The following is a 23,104-nucleotide window of genomic DNA, read 5'->3' as shown; positions in this document are numbered from 1 at the left end:
GTTTGTCTTTGATAAATTTCTGCTAGTGGATAAATCTTTCATTGACAGAGGAAAAGAAGCACTTTTTGTTCAGAATTGTATGCTTCCCTTGAAACTTATAATGGATAAGCCTGGAGGGAAAAGTGGCCCGAGCAGCTCAAGGCAAGGGACTGACATAGATTTTTAAACAAAAAGATGCTAACCTGGATAACATAGCACTCAGTCGCCATTATTCTCCAACCTGAGACAGTCGCCATGAAGCCAGCCACCTGGTCAGACATGCTGAATCTTTCCCGGTAAGCCACCACCTAGTGGTGCTACACACATTACTAGAAATGGGTTAAAGCAAGATATGTGAGAATTAGCTAATAAGAGGCTAAAACTAATGGGCCAGGAAGTGTTTAAAAGAATACAATTTGTGTGTTGTTATTTCAGGGCATAAGCTAGCCAGGCGGCCGGGAGCCGGGCGGGATGAAAATCAGGCCTGCCCGCAGCTCCATACTACAAAAAATAAGAAGCAAAGAGGAAGCATGAAAACAGAAAAGGTGAGGAAATCAACACATCAGTGTGGTTCTGCATTATGTAGGCTATCAGGAGGTATAGGAGCCAGTGAGATGGTTCAGTGAGGGGAAGGCGCTTGCTCGCCACTCCTGAGGACCTGGGTCCAGTCTCCAGAATATACCCAGGGAAAGAGACAACAGCTCCCTCAAGTTGTCCTCTGCCCACAAGCTGTGGTTTTGGCTCTGAGGTCCTCTTGAGCAGCAGAGCTGATGTTTTTCACCCAGTGGATCACCATTTACTGCTGGACTTTGACCAAGTAACTTGAGGCCATCCTTCTCTGAGGGTGCAATAAAAGAAAAAAGCAATATACCTGGCACTTGAAAACTCTGGGGTTTGCCTCTGTGGCCTAATGTCCCGTAACAACCTCAGTTGCAATTCCTTTCTATGTCTCTTTAAACTACAGTTTTGTCAATAAATCGTCAATCACTACAAAACCAGTAGATTAACACCCTCTTACACCATAAACTACCACATCAGCCGCAAGTCAGCTGTTCCAACCCAACACAAACTAAATAGGAAACCAGTAACATGGGCTGAGGAGATTGTTCAGTGGGTAAAACACAGGCATCCTAAGACTGAGAACCAAATTTCTGATCCCCCAAACCCATATTACATGCTTGTAAGACTTTCAACCCTCCTGCAACTCCAGAGCTCGGGATACAATGACAGAGAGGGTTAAGAGGCAATGCTGGGTTGTAGACTAACTGGAGCAGTTAACCCTGAACTCAAGAGGACTTGTCTCAATACATAAAATAAGTGAGAGACTCCTGGCATCAACTTTTGTGCCCACACACACACCATATACATGCAAAAATTAAGTACATAAATAAATAAAATTTCAAAAGTAGAAAACCAATCATTGGTAAGCTCAAAGCAAAATGAATTCAGTGTAGCCCCAGAGGAACTCACAAACCTTAAGGGCTGAGGAGACACCTCTTCATACTTGAAGGGACCCGAAGCATCACTACTGACTCAGTGTCTTGTTAAGGCTGCTGGAATTGTTTAAAAACAAATATCCATCAAGTTTAACTTCTACAGATCTTAATTGGGCTTTTTTAGCAATTTGAGATTTGGAAACCGTCCAGACCAAAAATGGTATGAATCCTGTCCCACCACATGGCCATGTTATATTTATAACCAGAGAAAAAGGAAGTGACATACAGAAAATGGAAATGGACTACAGAGACAGGGAAGAGGGTTACAGCTTGGATCTGTTCTATTTGGACATGGTTTGGATGAATGGCCACTTGGGATTAGTTAAGACCTCTCTACTTGTTACAAAAGTGGGTTACAGTTCACCACACACTCCTTCAGGCCAAACTTAAAATATGTTCAAAGACAGCTTTAGAACAACCCTAACCAACCCCAACCAACCTTTTTATTACGAACAGCACCTTTTGGTCAGCCTTATGCTTCCTAGGGCTTTCTTTCCATTTTGAGTCACTGATCAAAACTGACATCACACATCATTAATGAACTTGCTTGGTCTCAGTTCTAAGCAGCAATCATTTAACAGAAGACTTTGCAAGACAGCACTAAGGGAACAAGGCGGAGGTAGAAACAGCAACTCAAGCCCCTGCTGGACACCAGGTTTTCCCAGGTTCTTGTTGTTGGTAGTAGTAGTAGTAAGGCTTAAAGCAGGGAGAAATTTCTTCTGGGACTCTACTTGCTTTCAGAATTTTTCAGTTTCGATTACATACTACTTAACATGAGTGACTCTATTTTAATTCTGATCTGCTGGAGCCTAGCACAGAAACACAGTCTAAAACATGGTCTCGCATAATTTGCTGGACATTGCCTTCCCTTGTGGATACATTGTCAACTGGAGGAAAGTATGACCCAGGATTAAGTCTTGCCACACTCTCAGTTCCTCTCATTTTGAGTTTCAATCTAACATGCCACTCATGGGTCTAATAGTTTATTTACAATAATGTATGTCTTTGATGTTAGCTTTTTGAAAAAAAAAAAACTCAATCGCTTACTTTAAGTAAACAATCCAAAATCCATCAATGTAAAAGAGTGAGAATTTCAAAACAAAACAGAAAAAAAAAGACATTCCATTTCTATCTTCGAGTTTTGTCTTACAATCAGAGAGATCACCTGATGTTCAATAGAGGGTTGCATGCAAACACTTAACACTGATTTTCAGCCTATGGTAAATGAGAGAAACACTGTTATACTGGTGATTAAATATAATACTGAGAGTTTGTACTATGATCTTTAGCCATGGCCCCCAAATGAAATAAAATTGAATACAATGAAGAATGGGCCAAATGATCTCTCCATTCATTCAACTAAATACATTGCACACTATTTTGTAACTGAGACCCTAATATAAACATATTTATTGCTGTAAAGTAAGAGGCAGCAGTCACTGTTCAGATGCTTTTTGGTCCAGACAGAGTGCAGGCTGTCGAAAGCAGAGACTCTTAATCCCTTTCCACCTGAGAAACTCTTCTGTGACCCAGGGCACACAGATATATAAAGTACATATATAAATCAGATATTTAGTGACAGTGAATCATATGAAAAATTATTTAAAAATAATTTTAGCATACATATAAATATTAAAGATGAAATACTAATGAGAATATCTTCATTTATTTTTATATAAAAACTTAAATCTTGGATGAATTTTTGATACTGCAATACATAAGAGTATCTTCACGTTTTCCATAACTGATTGATATTTTGATTTTATAGTCGTCAATACTGGGACCCATAAATACATAGTACAAAATGTGAAAGTATGCTTATAGATATTGCAGAAGTTTTAAAAAATTCTATCCTAATCGCAAGCCCAAATTAATTTAATCATTCTCTTTTCTTTTTAAAAAAATGAAACTCAGACACAACAGTTCAAACACCAACTTTTAAAATCAAACATTCTAACACATCACAGACCAAAGATATACTAATCACATGCTAATGAATGAAGGCAAGTAAACATTCAAAGCCTTTGTTTTCTGTAACTAGGCATGAGAACCACCCTGCATTCCCGATAAACACGCTATTACTATAACTTGTATGATATAATAATGCAAAATCTCCAGGATATCATGGCATTTCAGGTAGCATTTGCTGATGTTGTGTGATGTGAGGGCACACGCAGTGCCAAGTGCATGTCGTGTGTCTAGAACAGAGGCTGCAGAGATGCTATATGAAATGACATGGGAAAGCATGAGCAGAAATAACTTGGATTGATTTCACCTCTGAGTTTGAATGTATTTATGCCTGTGTCATGTTTCAGAAAACTGTACCATTTTGTGCCCTACCCCCATGCAGTTAGGTCGCCCTAGAGGTCACAGTCCACCATCTATGAGTTTGATCTGATGCAGGGAGTGACAGTTGGCCCGTTGTCTGCTGAAGCTACTGATTGTAAAATTCTATAGCGAAGGCAGCTCCCGCCCAATCGAAGAGCAAGGCATCAGCAGAGCAGAGCAAAGAAAGCAAGTGAAAGGTCTCACTAGATAGGGAGTCTCCGCTGTGTGGCTTTAGGACAAGCTGCTGACACCAGGAACTCAGGAACTTCACATCCCAAGCCACAGAATGGACACCTTTGGTGTCGACATAAATGACAACAGAGATTTTTCTTGGAGTAAATATATTTATATATAGAATACAACTAAAATGAGAATATCCATTTCACAGAAAATAAGGAATATTTCCAGAGATATGGAGATATTAACGGCAGAAACTGAGAGGACCACATGAGCTCTTTCGCAAAAGTGGCCCAAGAAGGTAAGCAGACAGTTGTTGGGTGGACATCCTCTCGTAAGTATTATGTATGGTTACTTTGACCTTTGGACCAGGTTGTGACTCTAGAATAGTCTTTTGTAAGCCCTCCCTTAATAACCCGGCAGCTTGTATATCCCTTCGCCGTGGTTGACACAAGTTGCTTCATTTTCATATTCCTATGCCAACAACCTTTGCATTGTTTAGTGACTTGGTCATTTTCTTGGACTCTGCGAAGTCTGTACACCTGCCTTGAGATTTATCCTTGAAATATATATGAAGTCGCCCAGCTTCGGGCTGAATGGCTCCAGAAACAGTGCCATTAGTTGTCACTCATACGTGGAGAGATGAAAAGAATGGATTAGAGGGAACCAGAGGAGTTCAGAAACCTGTCCAGTGTGTGGGTGTGCCATAAAACTAAAAACACTCAGCAAAACTATAATCTAGTAAACTACAGATAGCTTAGCTTTAAAAGAATATTTCCAAAAATCTAGAAAACCTTATAACAGCAACATTTCACGTAAAGGAAATCTGTGAAGGGGCTAGGGATTTCCCTCAGTAGTAGAACATTCACCAGTCATAAACAAAGGCCTGGCGGTGAGCCAGAGCACAAAAATAGCAAGCAACAACAACCACGAACAACCCACAGAAACACATAATTCATCCTTGTTAGTTCTTCTAGTCCTCTTTAATTCTTTCTCTTAGAATTTGCAATAGTTCTTACCCATTCTAGGCTACTAGAAACCCACACATGTTTGGGTCCTCCCATCTTTTCAATAATAAACCTCTAAGACACCATAGTACATATAATAATGTTCCTAGAAATTTCCAGAAATGTATTAAAATAAAGCACTTGAGCTGTGAAGAAGACTTAACACAGCCATAGTTAAAAATAAAAGAGCATTTTTTTATTTCTATGGCATACATAATCTACCAACTAGAATTATGATGAGTAATATTATGCCAAGATCCCTTAATTTTCCAGAAATGTCATGAAAAATGTGGGCCCTACATTAATGACATATCTATACAAACATGACTTAAGTCAAAATTTCAATATAATGCCTTTTTGGTAATCTTTCCTATGTATAAAATAAAATTATATATCTCTTTGGACTTCCTTGGACTCTCTGAAATCCTAAACTTAATTAAATTCATAAGGATTTTGATTTAAAATTCCATTTTTGAAGGCTTGTCAAACTTATCAAAGTAAGATCATAGACTACTATAAAATAAAACCCAATATTTAAGAGGAAAAACCCAGAAAAGTCATATAGTTATGGGAAAGGGAACCCTCTCTTTTTATGAGAGAGGTTAAGTTTTCTTAGGTAGGAAAACATAAGATAGGAAGATTAAAACACAGAAAAAAATGATAAAACACAGAAAAAAAAAACCTATGTAGACCAACTACTCAGAAATATGTTCTTTTAAATAGAAGGAACTGAGAAATATTCTACTGAGACCAAATCAATGATTTTTTCAGGAAAATGTTAGCATCACTTCAACACATGATAAAACTCTATGCATCACTTGACTTCCAATAGCAAGACTCAATTTTTACTGAAAAAAAGTAAAACAAAACCACTCATTTCCTTCTAATAATAGCCAAGTCAATCACAACATAAATTATTTATAGGAAGCCTTCTTTATGAATGCTTCACAGCCTTCAGTCACCACCCACGGGGATTTCCTCCTCAATCACATGGCAGCTCGTGATTCCATCTCCTTTAGAAAAAAAAATGCCTTTTTGTTCCCACAACAAAAAATATCTATCCTGATATTCATAAACTTCCATAAAACATGCTTTGCTTTTCTTAAATGACATTTCCTTTGTTTCTCATTTAATTGCTATGTATTAGTGGAAATTTTAATCCTAATCAATTGTGCCCTACCATTGTGTGGACAACATTTCAAGAAATAAAGTTATTAACATAAGAAACTTGTCATACTTATTAACAGACCTAAATGCATTTACCACCTCAATATCATGTTTAGATGCCGAAGCAGGTTTTGCTTATTATTTAGCTTTACTATTTCAGTAATTAACGTGAATTGCTAATGAAAACAAAGCTAGCTATCATAAATTATATTTTGTAAAATCAAAGTAAAATTTTTATTTTCATTAAACCTCTGAGATATCTTACAGTGATCTTCCCAAAGGTCCCTCCAGATTTGCTTTGGTCTCATCACCCACATAGTACCCAGGACAAAGAACATGGATTGTTTTATTCCTTGACTTTAGTACCAAATGCTGCAGAGCATAGAGAATAGTATCAAAATAAAAGGAAATGTTTTGTTAAAGAAACAATGACAAAGATAATAAAAATGGAACCATAGGCTAGGGTGTGGCTCAGAGGTCATGTTTGCCTAATATGTTTGAGGCCCTCAGTTGGATCCCCGGCACAGAAGAAAAAGGAGGGAGAGGAAAAAGCAGGAGAGAGAGAGAGAAAGAGAAAGAGGGGGAAAAGGAGGGAGGGAAGGAAGGAAAGAAGGTAGGAAAGAAGAAAAGAAGGAAGGAAGGAAGGAAGGAAGGAAGGAAGGAAGGAAGGAAGGAAGGAAGGAAGGAATTGAAAGTCAAAGTCAGGAGACTGGGCAGGACTCACAAACTTGTGTGGTTGGCTGAGACTCAGTTACTTGTTACAAGATTAATTTACAATATATTTATATGTCATGTTTGGTTACGTATAAAGGTAGCTGTAAGCCAAATGTCACTCAGCATATCTTAGCCTAGTCAACTTCCTTTGGAATGTTTTCAGCTCTTTGCTCTCTGAACATTCTCCTTTTGATCTTCCAAAGTGTGCTGAAATCTTGGATGGTAATTTGAGAGGTCACAACAGCCTTGTACCCATGGCCACTAGGTCTCAAATGACCAGAGATCACAGTTCTCTGAGGTACCTGGGCCTTCTATTCATTCTCATGCTACTTTCTGGTCACACTGACTAATATAGTCATAGGTTTTGTGTCATTTTATAGCCAAGCTGACCAGTCCCATGAGGCATTGGCCTCACATGAACTATTATACCTATACAGATGTGTTTACTTGGGCATTTTTCTAACCTTTGAGGCCAAAAAATTTCATACCATCTACATTGAGGCATTTATTATGATAATTATTATTGTTGTTCACAGAGATTTCTGTCCTGCCCAGTCCCACATCTCTTTAGTCCCAAAGAAACACAGAGAAACCTACATTAATTATAAACTGATTGGCCTATTAGCTCAGGCTTCTTATTAATTAACTCTTATGTCTTATTCCAAAATTCTTGTCTATGTTAACCATGTGGCTTGGTACCATTATCAGTGAGGCATTCTCATCTTGCATCCTCTGCATCTGGGTGATGACTGCAGACTGAGCCTTTCCTCTTCCCAGAATTCTCCTAATCTGGTTGTCCCACCTATACTTCCTGCCTGGCTACTGGCCAATCAGTGTTTTCTTAAACACATACAAGTGACAAATCTTTACAGAGTACAAGACCATTGTCCCACAGCATATCATTATTATAATTATTGTTGTTGTTGTCGTCGACGTCATCATTGTTGTTGTTCTTGTAATTATTGTTGTTGTTGTTATTGAAATACTACTAAAATTTCTTCTCTCATGTAACATATCTCGACCACAGTTTTCCCTCCCTCTACTCCCCCCAGCTCCCTGCCACCTCTCCTTTACCCCAGTTCCATTCCTTCTCCATCTCCCATGAGAAAAGAGCAGGCCTCCAAGAGGCAACAATCAAACACAACAAAACAAAATACATTCAGACAAGGTAAAAGCCCCCACAATGAAGCAGGGCAAGGTAACTGAACAGGAGGAAAAGAGTCCCAACAGCAGGCAAAAGAGAATGACATTTGCTCTCACTGTTAGGAGTTCCACAAAACAAACAAACAAACAAAAAAACCCCAGCAAGTTAAAAGCCATAGCATATACACAAAGGACCAGGTTCAGATCCATGCAGCCAGGTGCTCTGCTTCAGTCTCTGTGAGCCAATATGAGCTCTGCTTATTTGATTTAATGGGCTGTATTTGCCTAGTGTCCTCCATCCTTTCTAACTCCTTTCTTTCATCCCCCTCCTCTTCAGGATTCCCCAAGCTGAAGGAACCTGATAGAGATCTCCAATTTAGACCCCCCCCTTCTCTCTTTCTCTCTCTCTCTGCATAATGTCTGGCTGTGAATGTCTGGATCAGCTCCCATCTGCTGCTGGAAGAAGCCTCTCTGATGGTAAGTGGACAAGGCACTTACTTGTGAGTATAGCACAATACCATTAGGAATCACTTCATTATTATTATTTTTTTTAGATCAGTTGTGTTTGGTTCTAGCCTAGGCCTCTGGGATACCCAGTCTCTGCTCTTTGCAGCAATGTAAGGTGTGTGCTCTCTCTCAAGGAGCAGACCCCTTAAAGCTTACACCCAAGCGACCTCAAGTTGATGTTATTTTACTGTAGCTTCCTGATTCTTCCATTGCGTTCCCCTCATAAACATGCCACCATCTCCTAAGAGCATGTTGAGTTTACAAATTTATTTTGGCAGCTTTGTCTCCTGGCATGAAGAAAGCCCAAAACACACAAAAGATGCTTCAAAGCATTTTGCATTTGAGGAGACACTGATGTGAGGATTTTAATTATAAAATAATCGTGGATCATTGAACCCATTCCATAGCTTTAAAATAAGAAGAAATGCTTGCAAATATAGCAGTGAGATGTTTACAACAAAAAGAAGAACAAGGAGATAAAGCAGAACAGAAGCTGGCGTCATTATCAAGGCGGCCAGCATTTCACAGGCTGGAGACTGCTCCCAAGTGTGAGTGGGTTACCGGCTGATGGAAAGGGTGAGAAAGAACACTCTGGAAGGGAAGTATCTCTTCATGCGGCCCTCAGGAGACACTAGTGTGGCTCTTCTCAGGTGAATTTCCCTTAAAAGAGCAATTATTGTAAGAAAGCCTGACCCATCAGCCCCTCTGGCTTCCTGTCTCACTAGACATCCCTTGTGCACACACCTCCAGCATTGTCATGCACTCAGCCATGAGATACTGACAGAGCCCAGCAAAAATCAGTGCCACGCTCCTCTACCTCAAGGCCTGTGAGTGCTTGTCTTCAACATTGCCCAGACAGCTTGTTTAAAGGGAATAATACCCTGACTTGATTCTCCGCAACTTATTTCTGAAGAAGACATTGAATTAAAAGAGCTGGAGGCAGTGCAGTTTTAATTGTGTTGGACCTTGTCTCATACTTACTGGCTTCGGCTTTAGTTTTAAAGCGAGCATCTCTCACATTCTAAGGCGTTATAATGGAGACCACAATGAAAATATGAAAGAAACATGGGGAAAAGCAGATATCAACTGGGTTTATAGTTTGACTTTGCATCTGCTATATCTGTATTGTATCACTTTAAGGAAAATGGGAAATTTTCAGAGAGAGGCCCAGATTTTCAGAACTCTCACACACTTGATGAAAGTCACACTACTTGACAATAGTGAACTCTCAAATTTTTACTACATACTTAAAATATATACTTATATGTGCAAAATATAAATATATATAACACACTTATATACAAGTATATATAATATACTTAAAAATTTAGCATAAACTATACTATATGTATGTAAAGCTTGCATATATTTTATTATACTAATATTTTACTGATCACATATAGCATACAAAACCAGAATTTTTTAAATGGTGAATCAAAATACTAAAAGGGGGAGTGCTGGCACATGGCAGTAATCTCAGCATTCAAGAGACTGACACAGAATTACAAGGTCAAAATCAGACCCTGTCTCTAAAAGTTATATACATCTTAGAAGCTCAGTGCTTTGATGCAAAAGACTTCCCTCCTTGCTTTGCAAGTTTTCTTGGAAATGTTAGAACAGAAGACATATATCTCTGAAGTGTAATTTGCTATTTTATAGCAATCTAAGTTTAACCTACCACTCCTGAATGGGTGGGTATATACTGTAGTGTTTTGTTGTGATGGGGTGCTTTCTCTTGACTAAGTGTCAATGGTAGAGTTAAAGAGCAGTTGCTTGGAGGCAGAATAAAGTAAGCCAAAAGCAATTTGACCTTTGTGTGAAGTACTAGGCGATCACGATATTTATTATTAATATTCATCTTAAGTATAGCAGATTGCTTCACATCAGTTCAGTCTTTCTTTTTGGCTTTTGCCGCTATTGTTTTTCGTTGTGTTTTGCTTGCTTCTGTTTTCAGTGGAGGGGTTCTCAGTATGTAGTTCCGGTGACGTGACCTCGCTCACCTTCCTGGGTACAGGGATTACAAGGAGGCGTCAACAAGGCTGGCAGGTTCTTTCCATCGTTCTACCCAGATTACACATCCTTTATAGAGAACGTGCGTCTTCCTACACTTTTTCTCTTCCTCTGGGGGTTCAGAAATCTGGGTACCCAGTCCTGTTGCAGTCCTACAGCAGCCTTGAGTCTAGTCTGCTACCTGACAGTTTTGTCCTTGGTGTGACAACTTCATCGCCATCAGAAAAAAAAAAAAAAAAAAAAAAAAAAAAAAAAAAAAAAACTCGCTAGCAAAGCTGAGGGGAAAATGCCTTCCTTGAACTTCAGACAGGGCTGATGGTCATCACTAGAAGGGTGTTTGTTCTAGTCTTGCTCTCTTAGCTAACTCACAGGCAACTTGACTACCACAGACAGTAGCTTCAATGGTTCAAATGAATAAGAAGAAAGGACAGGAACAGGGTTGCTTCAGAAATAGAAGAAAATGCTTATTCTCCAGAAGAAAAACAGCTCAATAAAGCTTTTTAGCGAGGGAACATTTGAACTCCTGACAGAGTAAAATTATCCAGTTTCTGCTTAGACAGAAACTGGGAGAGGAGGGTCGTTAATGATATAATTTATATCAAAGATACCTGAGGGAAGACAGACAGGGGAGGGAAGAGGAGGAGAGAAGATGGAGAGGAAACAGGGAGGGGGGTGAGGAACGTTAGGAGGCCGGAAGGAAGAAGCAGGAAGTGTGGGGGGAGGGGCAAAAGAGAGAAAAAGACAAGGCTTGGTGCTCTATTTCACTTTGCGTTTCTGAGATGACCTATTTCTTCAAGAAGAAAAACTCAACCCCGGTCTGTGCCAGTAGCAGCAAGCACACTGTTGAAGGGACCTCCAACCTACTGTAGCCAGGACACAGCTCACCAGGCCTGGCATTAAGTAATTTAAAAAAAAAAAAAATTCTCCTGGGCTTGACCCCTAGAAAGCTAACTTAAGGAAAGACGGATAGAGAGGATCCGGCCTGGGGGCAGCACTCAGATGCAGGCTGCTCTGGGGAAGCACGCGTGGAGTCTCCGGTTAACACTCTGTGACTGGGACACAGCTGGCTTTGCATAAGGACATTAAATATACAGTACCACAGTTTGGTCCTGGGCCCGGTCTCCGGCTGGTGGCACCTGGCCATTTGTCTCCGCCAGCCAAGGCCTGGCCCTGGTTTCCACGATACCGGGAATGCCCCACAGTTCGCCTTCACACCTGTTAGGGGGTTCTCCACTCTCGCCACCAACCCATCAGCAGCCCCCCGCAGCACTCTGCCGGGCCCGCAGAGATGGCCAGAAGGGACTTGGCGGCGCGCAGGGCCTCTCGGAGCCGACCCCTGTGAGCCCTGGCGCTGGAGGCTGGGCGGGGCGGGGGCCGTGGAAGGCGGGAGAGGTCGAGCCGGGTATGGGAAGGGCCGGGGGAAGGGCCGTCTCCGCTCGCGTAACGCTGCCGGAGCCTGCGGCAGAGGCGGCGGGGCTGAGCAGTGGAGGGGATGGAGTTGCCACCAGCCACGGCTCTCTTCCCCGCAGCCCCGGCATCACCTCCCCTCGCCCGGCCGTGCCACTCCTTAGGCCGCGCAGGGTGATCGCGGGAGCGGGTGGGCAGCAGCTCGCCCTGTACTGGAGAGGAGGGAGCGGTGGGGCTACGGCAAGGGGACTTCTAGTGTCCCGGGCGACCCGCGCGTCCCCCAAGCGCCCGGAGACCGTGATCCGAATCGAGCTACGCGCGAGCCCCCGGGGCACGGGAGAAGGTGCGGGGCTCGGCCACTCGGTCCCAAGAACCCGAGTAGCCCATGGCGGGCAGCGACGTGGCCTGTGAAGGGCCAACGAGGAGGGGAGGCGCGACCCGGAGTCCCGGGGCTCCCGGGGGGCTGCGCAGTCAGGCAGCAGCCAGTTGCCCCGAACCGTTGTCCGCTACTGATGCTCCGGCGGAACGCGGAGCGCTGCCCGCTTGGATGCGCCTCTACTTCTACGGGATGCACGGCATCACCCTGGACGTGCTGGTGTCCTCGGCCAGGCGCTTCGCCCGCAGCCTGGATCTGCGGATGTTGGGCTTCTCGTCGCCCTACCGCTGCCTCCTGCACTCGCTCACCCACTTCGCCCTGGAGCAGCTCTACCTGCAGCGGCCGCGCTGCCCCAGCGCCTTCCTCTTCAATTTCCTGCTCTACCCCTGGGCGCACGTGGGGTTGCAGACCCTGGCGGGTCAGGCACTGCTGCTCAGTCTAGGCGGCGGGCCGGGGGGCGCGGCGGCGCCGGGGGCACTCGACCTGGCGCTGCAATACGTGCTGGCGCTCTACCACGGCCAAGTGTTCCTGAAGCGCTTCCTGCGTTTGCGGTACCCGCGGCAGCTCCAGCAGCAAACCAGGGACACACTATCGGCAGCCCCGGACGCCCGAGTCCTTATGGAGGCTGGAAGCGGGCAACAAGGACCCCGGAGCCCCAAGGGCGCAGAAGGAGCCCCCAGCCAAGGTCTGCCAGACCTCCTCCGCTTCCTTTTCTTCGGAATGCACGGCTTTCTGGATGAGATCTTCTTCACCTTCTTCTTCAATGTTCTGGGGCAGGGAGACGGATCCAGCAGTGGGCACACATCGCTCTGGTCCTTCTTCATGTATGGCAGTTGTAGCTTTGTGGTTGAAAAACTCTACTTCCACCTTCACTACAGCCGTGGCTGGGGCACCTGGAAGCGGGTGCCCATTTATGTGATCTTTATCTATGCGTGGGAGTTTTCTTGGGGTCTGGGGCTTCGCATGTGTGGGGCCTGTTCCTGGGACTATTCTCACTATCCGCTCAATTTCATGGGCCTCATCACGTTGATGTATTTACCTGGTTGGCTCTTCCTTAGTGTGTACCAGGACCTACTGTCCAACGTGTTGTGGAGGGTACAGTATGTTCCAACAAACTAAGACTGGAAAATAAGAAGAAAGGAAGGAACCTGACAATTGGATGCAATTTATTTTTACACATTCACAGCGAGGTGGCTTTGTTTTCGGTCTTTTAATTTTTATACACTTTACTAAGCTCTTCCAACTTGTTTTACTTGATGTTTCAGTTTTCCAGACTGCTCAGAATCTATATGTAAAGTTTAGTACTTTGAAGTGTTACTCAAAACTAACTCAAATTGTTTAACTCATCAATAATTTAAACCTTTTCGAGGGCAAACAACTAAACCACTCTATCTTAAACATCAGAAACCGGTAATAGTCACTGAACCTCGATGAGTGATAACCGCTTATTTTTCTGTTCTTCCGTAAACGTTTTCGGATCAGAGATTAGTGATTTTTACAACTTCCTGATTTAATGAGTGGTTTGCTTTCTTTGTAATGCAATTTCATTTTGCTTTCTTGCCATGTTGACCAATGGCAGCTGAAAATCTGTGTCTTGTATGTTCTTCAGAAACTTCAGCCACAGCTCTTAAAGTGCCTCTGTCTAGTCTACATGTGAGAGGAAGACCGCAAGGGTGAAAACATCCCATGAACACATTTTTGACAAGAGCAGTCTTTTGTGTCAACTCCAACAGGTGACACTGTGTTGGTGACATTTGGTCACCGTCTTGGAAATGATTGCTTTCCAACGTTGGCTAGCCTTAAACACTATTTATGTTAACGTTACTCAGAACACATGTTATCTAAACTTTTGTAACTGTGCAATAACCTAAATGTTTGCCCTAGATGTCCCAGGGTCAAGTGAAATTATACCACCTTCAATGGTGTTCTAACTCTAAGGCCCCTTTTTCTACATGGAGCTTCAAATATAGAAACAGTATCGTGGAATAAAATAAGTCCGAATTCTCCCTCTAATTACATTAGGCCTAATTGTTTTCTCTATTTCCTGATGCATTTTCACCTTCTCTCATAGTCCCCCCCCCCCCACACACACACACACTCACACACTTTTTTTTCCTTTCAGGCCCAGAATTTGGGGTCAAGCACCTTATAAATGCATGATAGCTTTGGACAGCTTATGATTAATTAATGTCTAAAAGCTCCAAAGTTAAATGAGATGATGGAAGCCATTCTAAGAAATTATAAATTATATCTAATTGATTAATAATGTACTCTGAGGGTGTTTGTTGTTTTATTGTACTCAGAGGAGTGAGTGGAATACAGTGTAGCTCAGCCAAGGATGACTAATAACCTCTCAGCTTTCAGTACAAAGATAATTAGGAAAACTTAGAATGCGTATTAATGGGTTTTGAATTGTCCAATTGCCTGTGCTGTAAAAAGGGATGGTTTCTATTTCAAAAAGAAAAAGAAAGAAAGAAAGAAAGAAAGAAAGAAAGAAAGAAAGAAAGAAAGAAAGAAAGAAAGAAAAGTTGGCTAGGTGAATAGCAAAGAATGTATGTTTAGGTTTGATGTCAGTTGCATCGCATTTGATGCTCTAATCCATCCTGTGAGGTTGTGAGCTAAATTATAGATGTCACAGAGTCAACCCCACCTGTGAAATGGAAGAGGGCAAGCTAATTGCTCTCATCACTCACAACTTAAAAGTAAGCTCCATACTTGCCAAAGGTTTTCTCTTCGGTCCTTGACGATGCTCTGTAACAGGTCAAAGGTGTCTGAAAATACTGGGGGGGGGGGGGGATATGGAAGTAGAGACGGGAGAGTTAGGAAGATGCAGGACGAGATATTTGTAATACAAATGTGACACATGCAGGAGAACCCGAGGGAAGGGTGGCCCCACTGCACACCCCACATTCCTGTGAATGTCCACTCAGCTCCTTGGCTGCTGAAATGCTTATTACTTTGTTCCCACTCTGTCCCCATTGAACTCCAGCATAAGCTTCTATCAGAGCCACTGAGAAGCCTGCTAACCTCCTCCGGCTCAGAAATCTCCCACTTAGGAACACATGCCTTCTTATTTTCCTCTTAATTCTATGCTCATCACCGGGGTAGAGTAAGGTTTTCAGTCATTGGACTTATACAGGAAATAGTTACCCAGCCTTCAGTTATTAGTAGACACTTCTCAGGATTGTGTATACACAGTAATGAACCAAAAATCTCTGTCCTTATAAAGCTGGAAATGGACCGTATTGATTCTGTGAAAATGTACTCCTTTTTTTGTGTTTGTTTTTTGGTTTTTGCTGTTGTGGTTTTTTTCAGGACCACTGTTTCTGTAATAGGTGATGAGCAACAGGGCTTAGAACTCTCATCCATCCAGTCCCTGGAACTTAAAAATCCATTCTTCAAAAAAAGTAACAAGACTAACAGCCCCCCAGCCCCTAGCTCCACAAAGTGCTAGCTGTGAATACAGGAAGTGATTAGGCTGGGTAGTAACACCGTATATTGTCTTAGGGCTTCTCGTTTTGTGTTTGCTCAAATTCTTAAAGAAGGCATTTTGCTGTGATCTTTGACCCTTCAGGATAAGGGAACCAACAAATCATTTAACTTCATTATTATTAGTAGTTTAGAAGTGGAAATATAAGGCAGTATGGTAGATAATATTTAAATAGCATTTGCTCTCTGACAAAACTTCTCTAATATATATATATATATATATATATATATATTAGACAGATATTGAATTAAGAACACATTCTTACATTCTATGCCTTAAGTGAACATACATACAGTATATATTTTAAATACATATTTATGTATGCATACATATTCACTTAAATTTGCAACAACCTTGCTTTTATAGATGAAGGCAATAAAACTGAAGCCCAAATGGATTCAGTTAACTACTTGAGTTATACTGCCTTTAAGCATTTATATTTGAGTTAGTGGATGCTGAATTCCAATCTGTTCTTAACAGCAGCTTGATTGTGCCTCACTGGCCTCAGTGATTTGGGTCTTGTCCAGACTGTTCTTCCCTTGACTTAGAGATAACACAAACAGCTGTATAAAAGGTAGACATTGTTTGCAAAAGATTCACGTTGGGTTTTTTTTTATTATGTGGTACATAGCAAATGAATTAATATCAGGATACATAACTGACAATCAGCCTCCTTTTCCTCCATAGATAATGCCTTTATATTCAAGAAGTGCTCTGAAAGGAAGTTCCTTCTATAAACTAAGATAATATGCAACATAAAATGCAAAAATAATATGCTAAGATTCAAGGTGGGTCATGATCACAAGCTATGAATATACCTATAATCAATCACTGCTAAACATTAAATATTATATTTAGAACAGATATCATTGTAAGGACTAACCCCAGACATGAGAAAATTTGTAGCCAGGTGTGTTAGCACACAACTGTAATCCCAATACTGAAGATGCTAAAGTGGTAGGATTGTAAATTTGAGGTCACCCTAGAACACATAATGATATCTTGTCTTTACAAAAACACTACTTTTTACAAGACATACATCCTGAATTCTACTGAAGAAAAAAATATTCTTAGTAGAAAGACATTAAAGTAGCAAGTGTACTTAATATATACAATGCTGAGGTTTCTTTTTAGAAGTACTTGAAGTTTTAAGTAAATCCTATTGATTTCTGTGAATCTAAAGAGGAGTATGTGCTGTTAAATTTTCATGTTACTAATGAATACAGAAGTACAGATATCAAAGAAAAACTCCAATAAAGTTGCTAAGACACTGTGTTATTTCAAACATTTCCATGATTTGGTGTACTTGATTATTTTGTGTTCTGGTAATTGACAATTCATACTGCAACCAAGCAACACACACAATTTAGAAAGATATGAATTGTTTTGCTATTTGAGAAACATACTTAATTGGATAATCCTATCTCCTAAGAAATATTTACAAACATTTTTTATTGTTTTGAATTTGAAATAGTCTCTGTCAGTTTGGAAGCCCTTGTTCTGTCGAATGCTGAAGCAGTTTATGGGACAGCTTTGGCTTATCTGCCACTTTGAAGGTTCATAAAACATCTATATGTCTGAACATAGGCTGTACTCATGACACACTTAGTAGTAAGTCATCGTACAGAAGTATCTGACCTTGCAATAAACCCACTGTTTACATATTTTAAAAAGCATTACAACTCTTTACCATTTCAACTCTAAGAGTACTTACTAGAGCTAAGTCCTTTACCAAAGGAAAATTTTTACAAAAAAAAAAAAAAAAAGGAAAACATCATCCATCACCCCTCACCTCCCTCCATGAAACACATAAACATCTATTCTATGGTCATGGAAGGTGACAGTAAAGGATGGTTCTGTTCTACAGCCAGGACTTTTTTTCTACTCACAGAGTTGGTAGCAGAGGAAGGAACAAAAGTAGCAATTGTCTCTGTGTCTAATGAACCCATTCATTAGACTTGGCCTCGTTCTGATTTTCACACTGCGGCAGCAAACCATCACACAGGCAGTTGATTCCAGTCACAAGCAACCCAGACTGCAAAGCACTCGGGGATGTGGGAAGAGAAAGCTTTGGTGAAAACGCTTTCTCATAATGTAAGGGGAAATGTAAATATGGGTAATATTCTCTTTAATTTTAAAATGATCCTTTCAAGGTTACCAGACAGGGAGGGGAGTAAGAAGAACTCATTTTTCATATACAGAAATGATTAATTTTCTTTGTACTTCTGAAGTTTTTTAGACTGTAAAACTTCTCACAAAACAATTTCCCCAGCTGGAAATTAGCATTTGTTGACTATAATTAAGGTTATTTAAACTTTGCAAGAAGCTTTGCCACTTAAAGCACTGGATCTTTGACCCACAGGGGGAGTTTGCCTCTCTAAGGGTGATTCTATAACTCAGCTTAGATTTACTATTCCAGTTTTCATTGTATTGTGTCACAAAGATTAAGTAGAAGGGAACACTGTCACCAACAGAGGCACCAAGTCCATTCTCAACCAGTCAAGGAATGAACTGGACTTCTAAAACATTAGGAACGAATAGCCTGCCATTCATTCCATGGAGTTCATTCTTTTGTTTGGTTTTACAAAATTCTTTCACCTTCGTTGAAAATTTCCATGATTAATTTTCTTGCTACTCTCATGACTTCTATTATTTCAAATGATAGAGGGCTTTGATAATTATTGCTATTTCAGAAATTAAAAACATCTTGGCTACAAGGGTAGTAGGTTAAACTCAGGAACCCTGCATGAGTCACTGAAGTCTCTATAGGGTTAAAACAAGGGTAAGATTTGACTACTTATTCTCCCGGCCTACAGTAGAAAATTTTCTGTTAACTTACCCATCTGCACAAGAAAAAGGAATTTGGGCTGGAGAGATGGCTCAGTGGTTAAGAGCACTGGCTGCTCTTCCAGTGGTCCTGAGTTCAATTCCCAGTACCCACATGACAGCTTACAACTGTCTGTAACTCCAGTTCAAGGTCATTTGACTCTCACACCAATGAACATAATGTAATAATAATAAATTAAAAGGTAATTTAAAAAAGAAAAAGGAATTTAATAGACAGAGATATGACTCAGTAAGTAAGAGTTCTTGTCACATAAGAATGAGGACCTCAATTTAGATCCCAGTATCCACATATAAATCTGGGTATGGCCATGTGGACCTGTAAGCTTGCTGAGACTTGTTGGGCCACAAACACAACTTCAAATTCAATGATAGATCTTGTATCACTGTAATAACGTAGACAATGATTGACCAGGACACTTGGTATCCCTTTTAGCCTTCTCTCCTAAACCTATGCTCCCGCCTATGCATTCAACCCCTATCCCCAAAATGCACAGAGACCAGGAGGCCAGAGGTGTCAAAGAAACAAGTGACTAGCCAAGAACTGTTGAAAGCCAACATGCCCATTTAAAAAAATTGAGAAACCAGAGGGATCAGAAACACCAAGAGAGGTGGCCCACAGAACCAATTGACCGGATTCGTGGAGACTCACAGAGATCAGGGAGCCTATAGGACTCTGACCGAGGTCCCCTGTATATATGCTATGGCTGAGTAGCTTAGTGTTCTTGTGAGATTCCTAACAATGGGAGTTGAGGCGGTCTCTGACTCTTTTGCCTACTTATGGGACCTTTTCCTCCTCCTGGATTGCCTCATCCAGCCTTGATGGATGGTCTGTGCCTGGTCTTATCATGGCTTGTTATGCCATGTTTGTTTGATGTCCCTGGGAAGTCTGCTCTTTTCTGAGGAGAGATGGGGTTGTGGATCTAGGGGAAGGTAGAGGGTAGGAATAGAGACTTGGGAGAGGAAAGAGAAGGGAAATTGTGGTTAGGATGTAATATATGAGATAGAAATAACAATAATAAATTGTATTTATTGTATTAAGAAAAATCTTGCTATATATTTAATCACCTTACAATACAGACATATTTTACCACATGTCTTTAAATCCTATAGTGCAAATAAACAATTCTATAGAAGATAAAATCCTGACCCAGGCAGGGGTGGCTCATGCCTTTAATCCCAGCACTCGGGAGGCAGAGGCAGACAGATCTCTGTGAGTTTGAGGCCAACCTGGTCTACAAGAGCTAGTTCCAGGACAGGCTACAAAGCTACAAAGAAACCCTATCTTGAAAAAAACATATATATATATATATATATATATATATATATATATATATATACACGTATATATACATACATACATATATATACATACATATACATATATATACATGTATATATACCTGTATATATATATATGTATATATATATATATACCTGTATATATATATATATACCTGAACTTCAAATATTTTGAGAAAACACTATCAGTAAACAAAAATGGGTTGATTGTGAAAAATAGTCACAGCCTATATTTTTGCACCCTCATTAATTTTCAACAAAAGTTGAATAAAATTTGCTCTTGTATATTAATGAAGGAGAATTATTTTGGGGTAATATTTTATTAGAAACAATGAATGGACAAGAAGAAAAATTAAGTGAGTTTCTTAGAGTACAACAGAACAAGCTTGTAGACGGAGACTGTGCATTGGTTTCTTGGCCTCCCAGACCTGAAAAATCACACAGGAACTATATTATTTACAACACTGCTTGACCAATAGCTTAGGCCTATCCTAGATAGCTCTTACATCTTAAATTAACCCATTTCTTTTAATCTATGTATCGGCAAGAGGGTATGGCCTATCAGTAAGGTTCCAGTGTCTCTCTCCTTCTGCAGCTGCAGGGCATCTCCCTCACTCTGACTATCCTCTCTCTCTACTCTGTTCAGATTTCTGCCTGGCTTTGTTCTGCTCTGCCGCAGGCCAAAGTGGCTTCTTTATTAACCAATTGTAATAAAACATATTCATAGCACACAGAGGGGACTCCCACATCACAAGCTTTCATAGTTCATGTTCTTACGATGTAGAGTTTTACAAAATCTGTCCTTCTACTTGCTCATCATGGTGGTTTCCACAGCCAACAAATGAAACAGGAACACAGAATAGGAAGAGCAGTAACAGAAGACAATAGAGAAGGTGGTGTTCAAGAGCCTTGGAGACAAGAAAATGTTATTTTTATGATCAAAAATATTTCATAAAGATTAGTGATAGTCTAAACTTGCATTCTAAAAAAATGTTAAATTCACAAAACACTGTACACTCTGTTTTGTTGGACAACAAATAAACATTTTATTGTGTTACTATTGACCAGTAAAATTTTTTAATTTTGTATAATAATGAAGTTATTGAGCCAAACTTTAATAGTTTTAATAGTAAAACAGTTAAAGTTTCTTCACAGTGTTCAGGAAAAAAAAACCACAGCTAATTATAAACCAAAGATCATAGAACTTTAAATCTTAACGAGACATGAGATCATCAAGTTTGGCTACTAATACCATAGTTTCACCCAGATCTTCAGGACACAGGGCCACCTGCCATCTTCTTGACCACAATCAATAATAGTTATCATCTAAACTACTCAGACCTCTATAGTCAAACCAACTTTCCCACCCCATGACTTTGCTAGAAAATTCCTAAATGGCCAGTCATGGTGACATACTTCAAATCCCAGCACTCTGCCATTGCAGGTAGGGAGATATTGGGTGTTTCAATACTGGACAGCAGTAATTAATAATTCCTCCAGATGACAAAATGTAATATCAATTTCATCATTTATGGATATACACAAGAATCACTTTGTGCCTGGAAGAGGGGTCTAGATTAATTTCATGTATTCTTCCCTTTTCTGCTTAGGTGTTTCCTTAAGCATAAGGCTCAAGTAAAGTTTATCTACATCATGAGGGTTTTTTGTTTGCTTGTTTGTTTCGTTGGTTGGTTGGTTGGTTGCTTGCTAGCTTGGTTTTTTTGAGACAGGGTCTCTCTGTGTAACAGTCCTAGCTGTCCTGGAGCTAGCTCTTGTAGACCAGGCTGGCCCTGAACACGCAGAGATCTGCTTGCTTCTGCCTCCTGAGTGCTGGAATTAAAGGTGTGCGCCACCATGGGGTATTTTTAACTGATAATCTAATCAAGGACTCCAAACTGTCCTTTAAATTATTTCTTCCAAAGTGTTAATTTCAAAGAAAGATGAGGTGAACCTTAACTGTTGTAGTTGGCTAGTATGTTTTGCTATATCTTTCTTCTATAAAAGCCCACCTTAATCACTTTTTCCTTCTTGAGCTCTCTAGATTATTGTTGTTTTTTAAAATGGCATACTGGATTTTGGTAAGTTTTAAATATTTTGAAAATGAAATGAAAATAAAATGTTTTAATTTGTTAAATATTTATTGCTGGGAACGGCATGTGGTACATATTGTTTTCACTTGTGAATTTTATTAGCATCTTGCTATTTGAACTCCAAATACTATAGATGGATTGTATTAGGCAGCACTATACAAAAACAAAAACCAATGGGAAATAGAGAGGGGAGACGTATGGGTGGATTTTTAGTGTGTGTGAATGAATGCATAGGCAGCATTTGTGTATGTGTGTTTGGAAACAGAAAGGGAGACAAAGACAGAGGGAGAGACATACATGGAGGAAGGGAGGGGAGGAGGGAGGGACCAAAGGATGGAGGTAAGGAGAAAGGGAGCAAGCAAGGGAGGGAGGATGTTTATTACAAAATTTCAAATCCCAAGATCATAGTCAGTGAGCTGGAGAGCAATGAGCTGGTATTAAAATTTCAGCCTCAGAGCAAAATTGGGAAAGCTAGTGGCAGAGTAATAGTTCAAAGGCCTTCAATTTGTAACTCAGGAATAGCTGATGTCTCAGTTTGAGTCTGAAGGTGAGAAAATAATGATATGTTTCATTTCAGAAGAACTTGAAGGAATTCACTCTGGTTGTCAGCCTTTTAACCTTATCCAGGTTTGAACGGAGCCCATAACTCAGCAGATTGCAATATACGTTCCTCATTTGGTCAATTTAAGTGGTAAAATCATTTGCCAAAAGCCTTGCTGAAACAGTTAGAGCAATGTTTGACTACACCTGCAGGCATCCTGTTATCAATCAAGTAGACACGTAGAATTAACATCCCAAGTCTAGCATTTGTCAACTCAACATCCATAAATATCTTCTTAAATTGTAAAACAATGATGGAATAAATTGCAAAAATACTAGAAGATAGTGATTCTATGCTCACAGATAAACAGAATTAGTGTTGTCGAAATGATCATCTTATCAAAAGCAGTCTACAGATTCAATATTATCCACATCAAAATGCCAATGGTAATTTTGACAAAATTAGAAAAAGGAAATCCTAAAATTTATATGGAAATACTAATGATTATGAATAGCTATAGCAATCT

The 23,104-nt window shown here is 40.4% G+C and overlaps 1 protein-coding gene across 1 annotated transcript; it reads left to right on the top strand.

Annotated features, from left to right (window-relative positions):
• Nucleotides 1-12,320: 12,320 nt before the first annotated feature.
• On the top strand, nt 12,321-13,430 carry Tmem229a (transmembrane protein 229A). Its single transcript, XM_038317929.1, has one exon. It carries the CDS (start codon nt 12,321-12,323, stop codon nt 13,428-13,430), a length of 1,110 nt encoding a protein of 369 aa, XP_038173857.1.
• Nucleotides 13,431-23,104: the final 9,674 nt, after the last annotated feature.

The sequence above is a fragment of the Arvicola amphibius genome, chromosome 2 (genome assembly GCF_903992535.2).
Source record: "Arvicola amphibius chromosome 2, mArvAmp1.2, whole genome shotgun sequence".
Taxonomy (NCBI): domain Eukaryota; kingdom Metazoa; phylum Chordata; class Mammalia; order Rodentia; family Cricetidae; genus Arvicola; species Arvicola amphibius.
Note: the sequence above shows the minus strand (reverse complement) of the source record. Positions and strands in the feature narration are given on the sequence as shown.

Coding starts and splice junctions, on each gene's coding strand:
- Tmem229a (XM_038317929.1), top strand. CDS start 12,321: ATGGCGGGCAGCGACGTGGCCTGTGAAGGGCCAACGAGGAGGGGAGGC.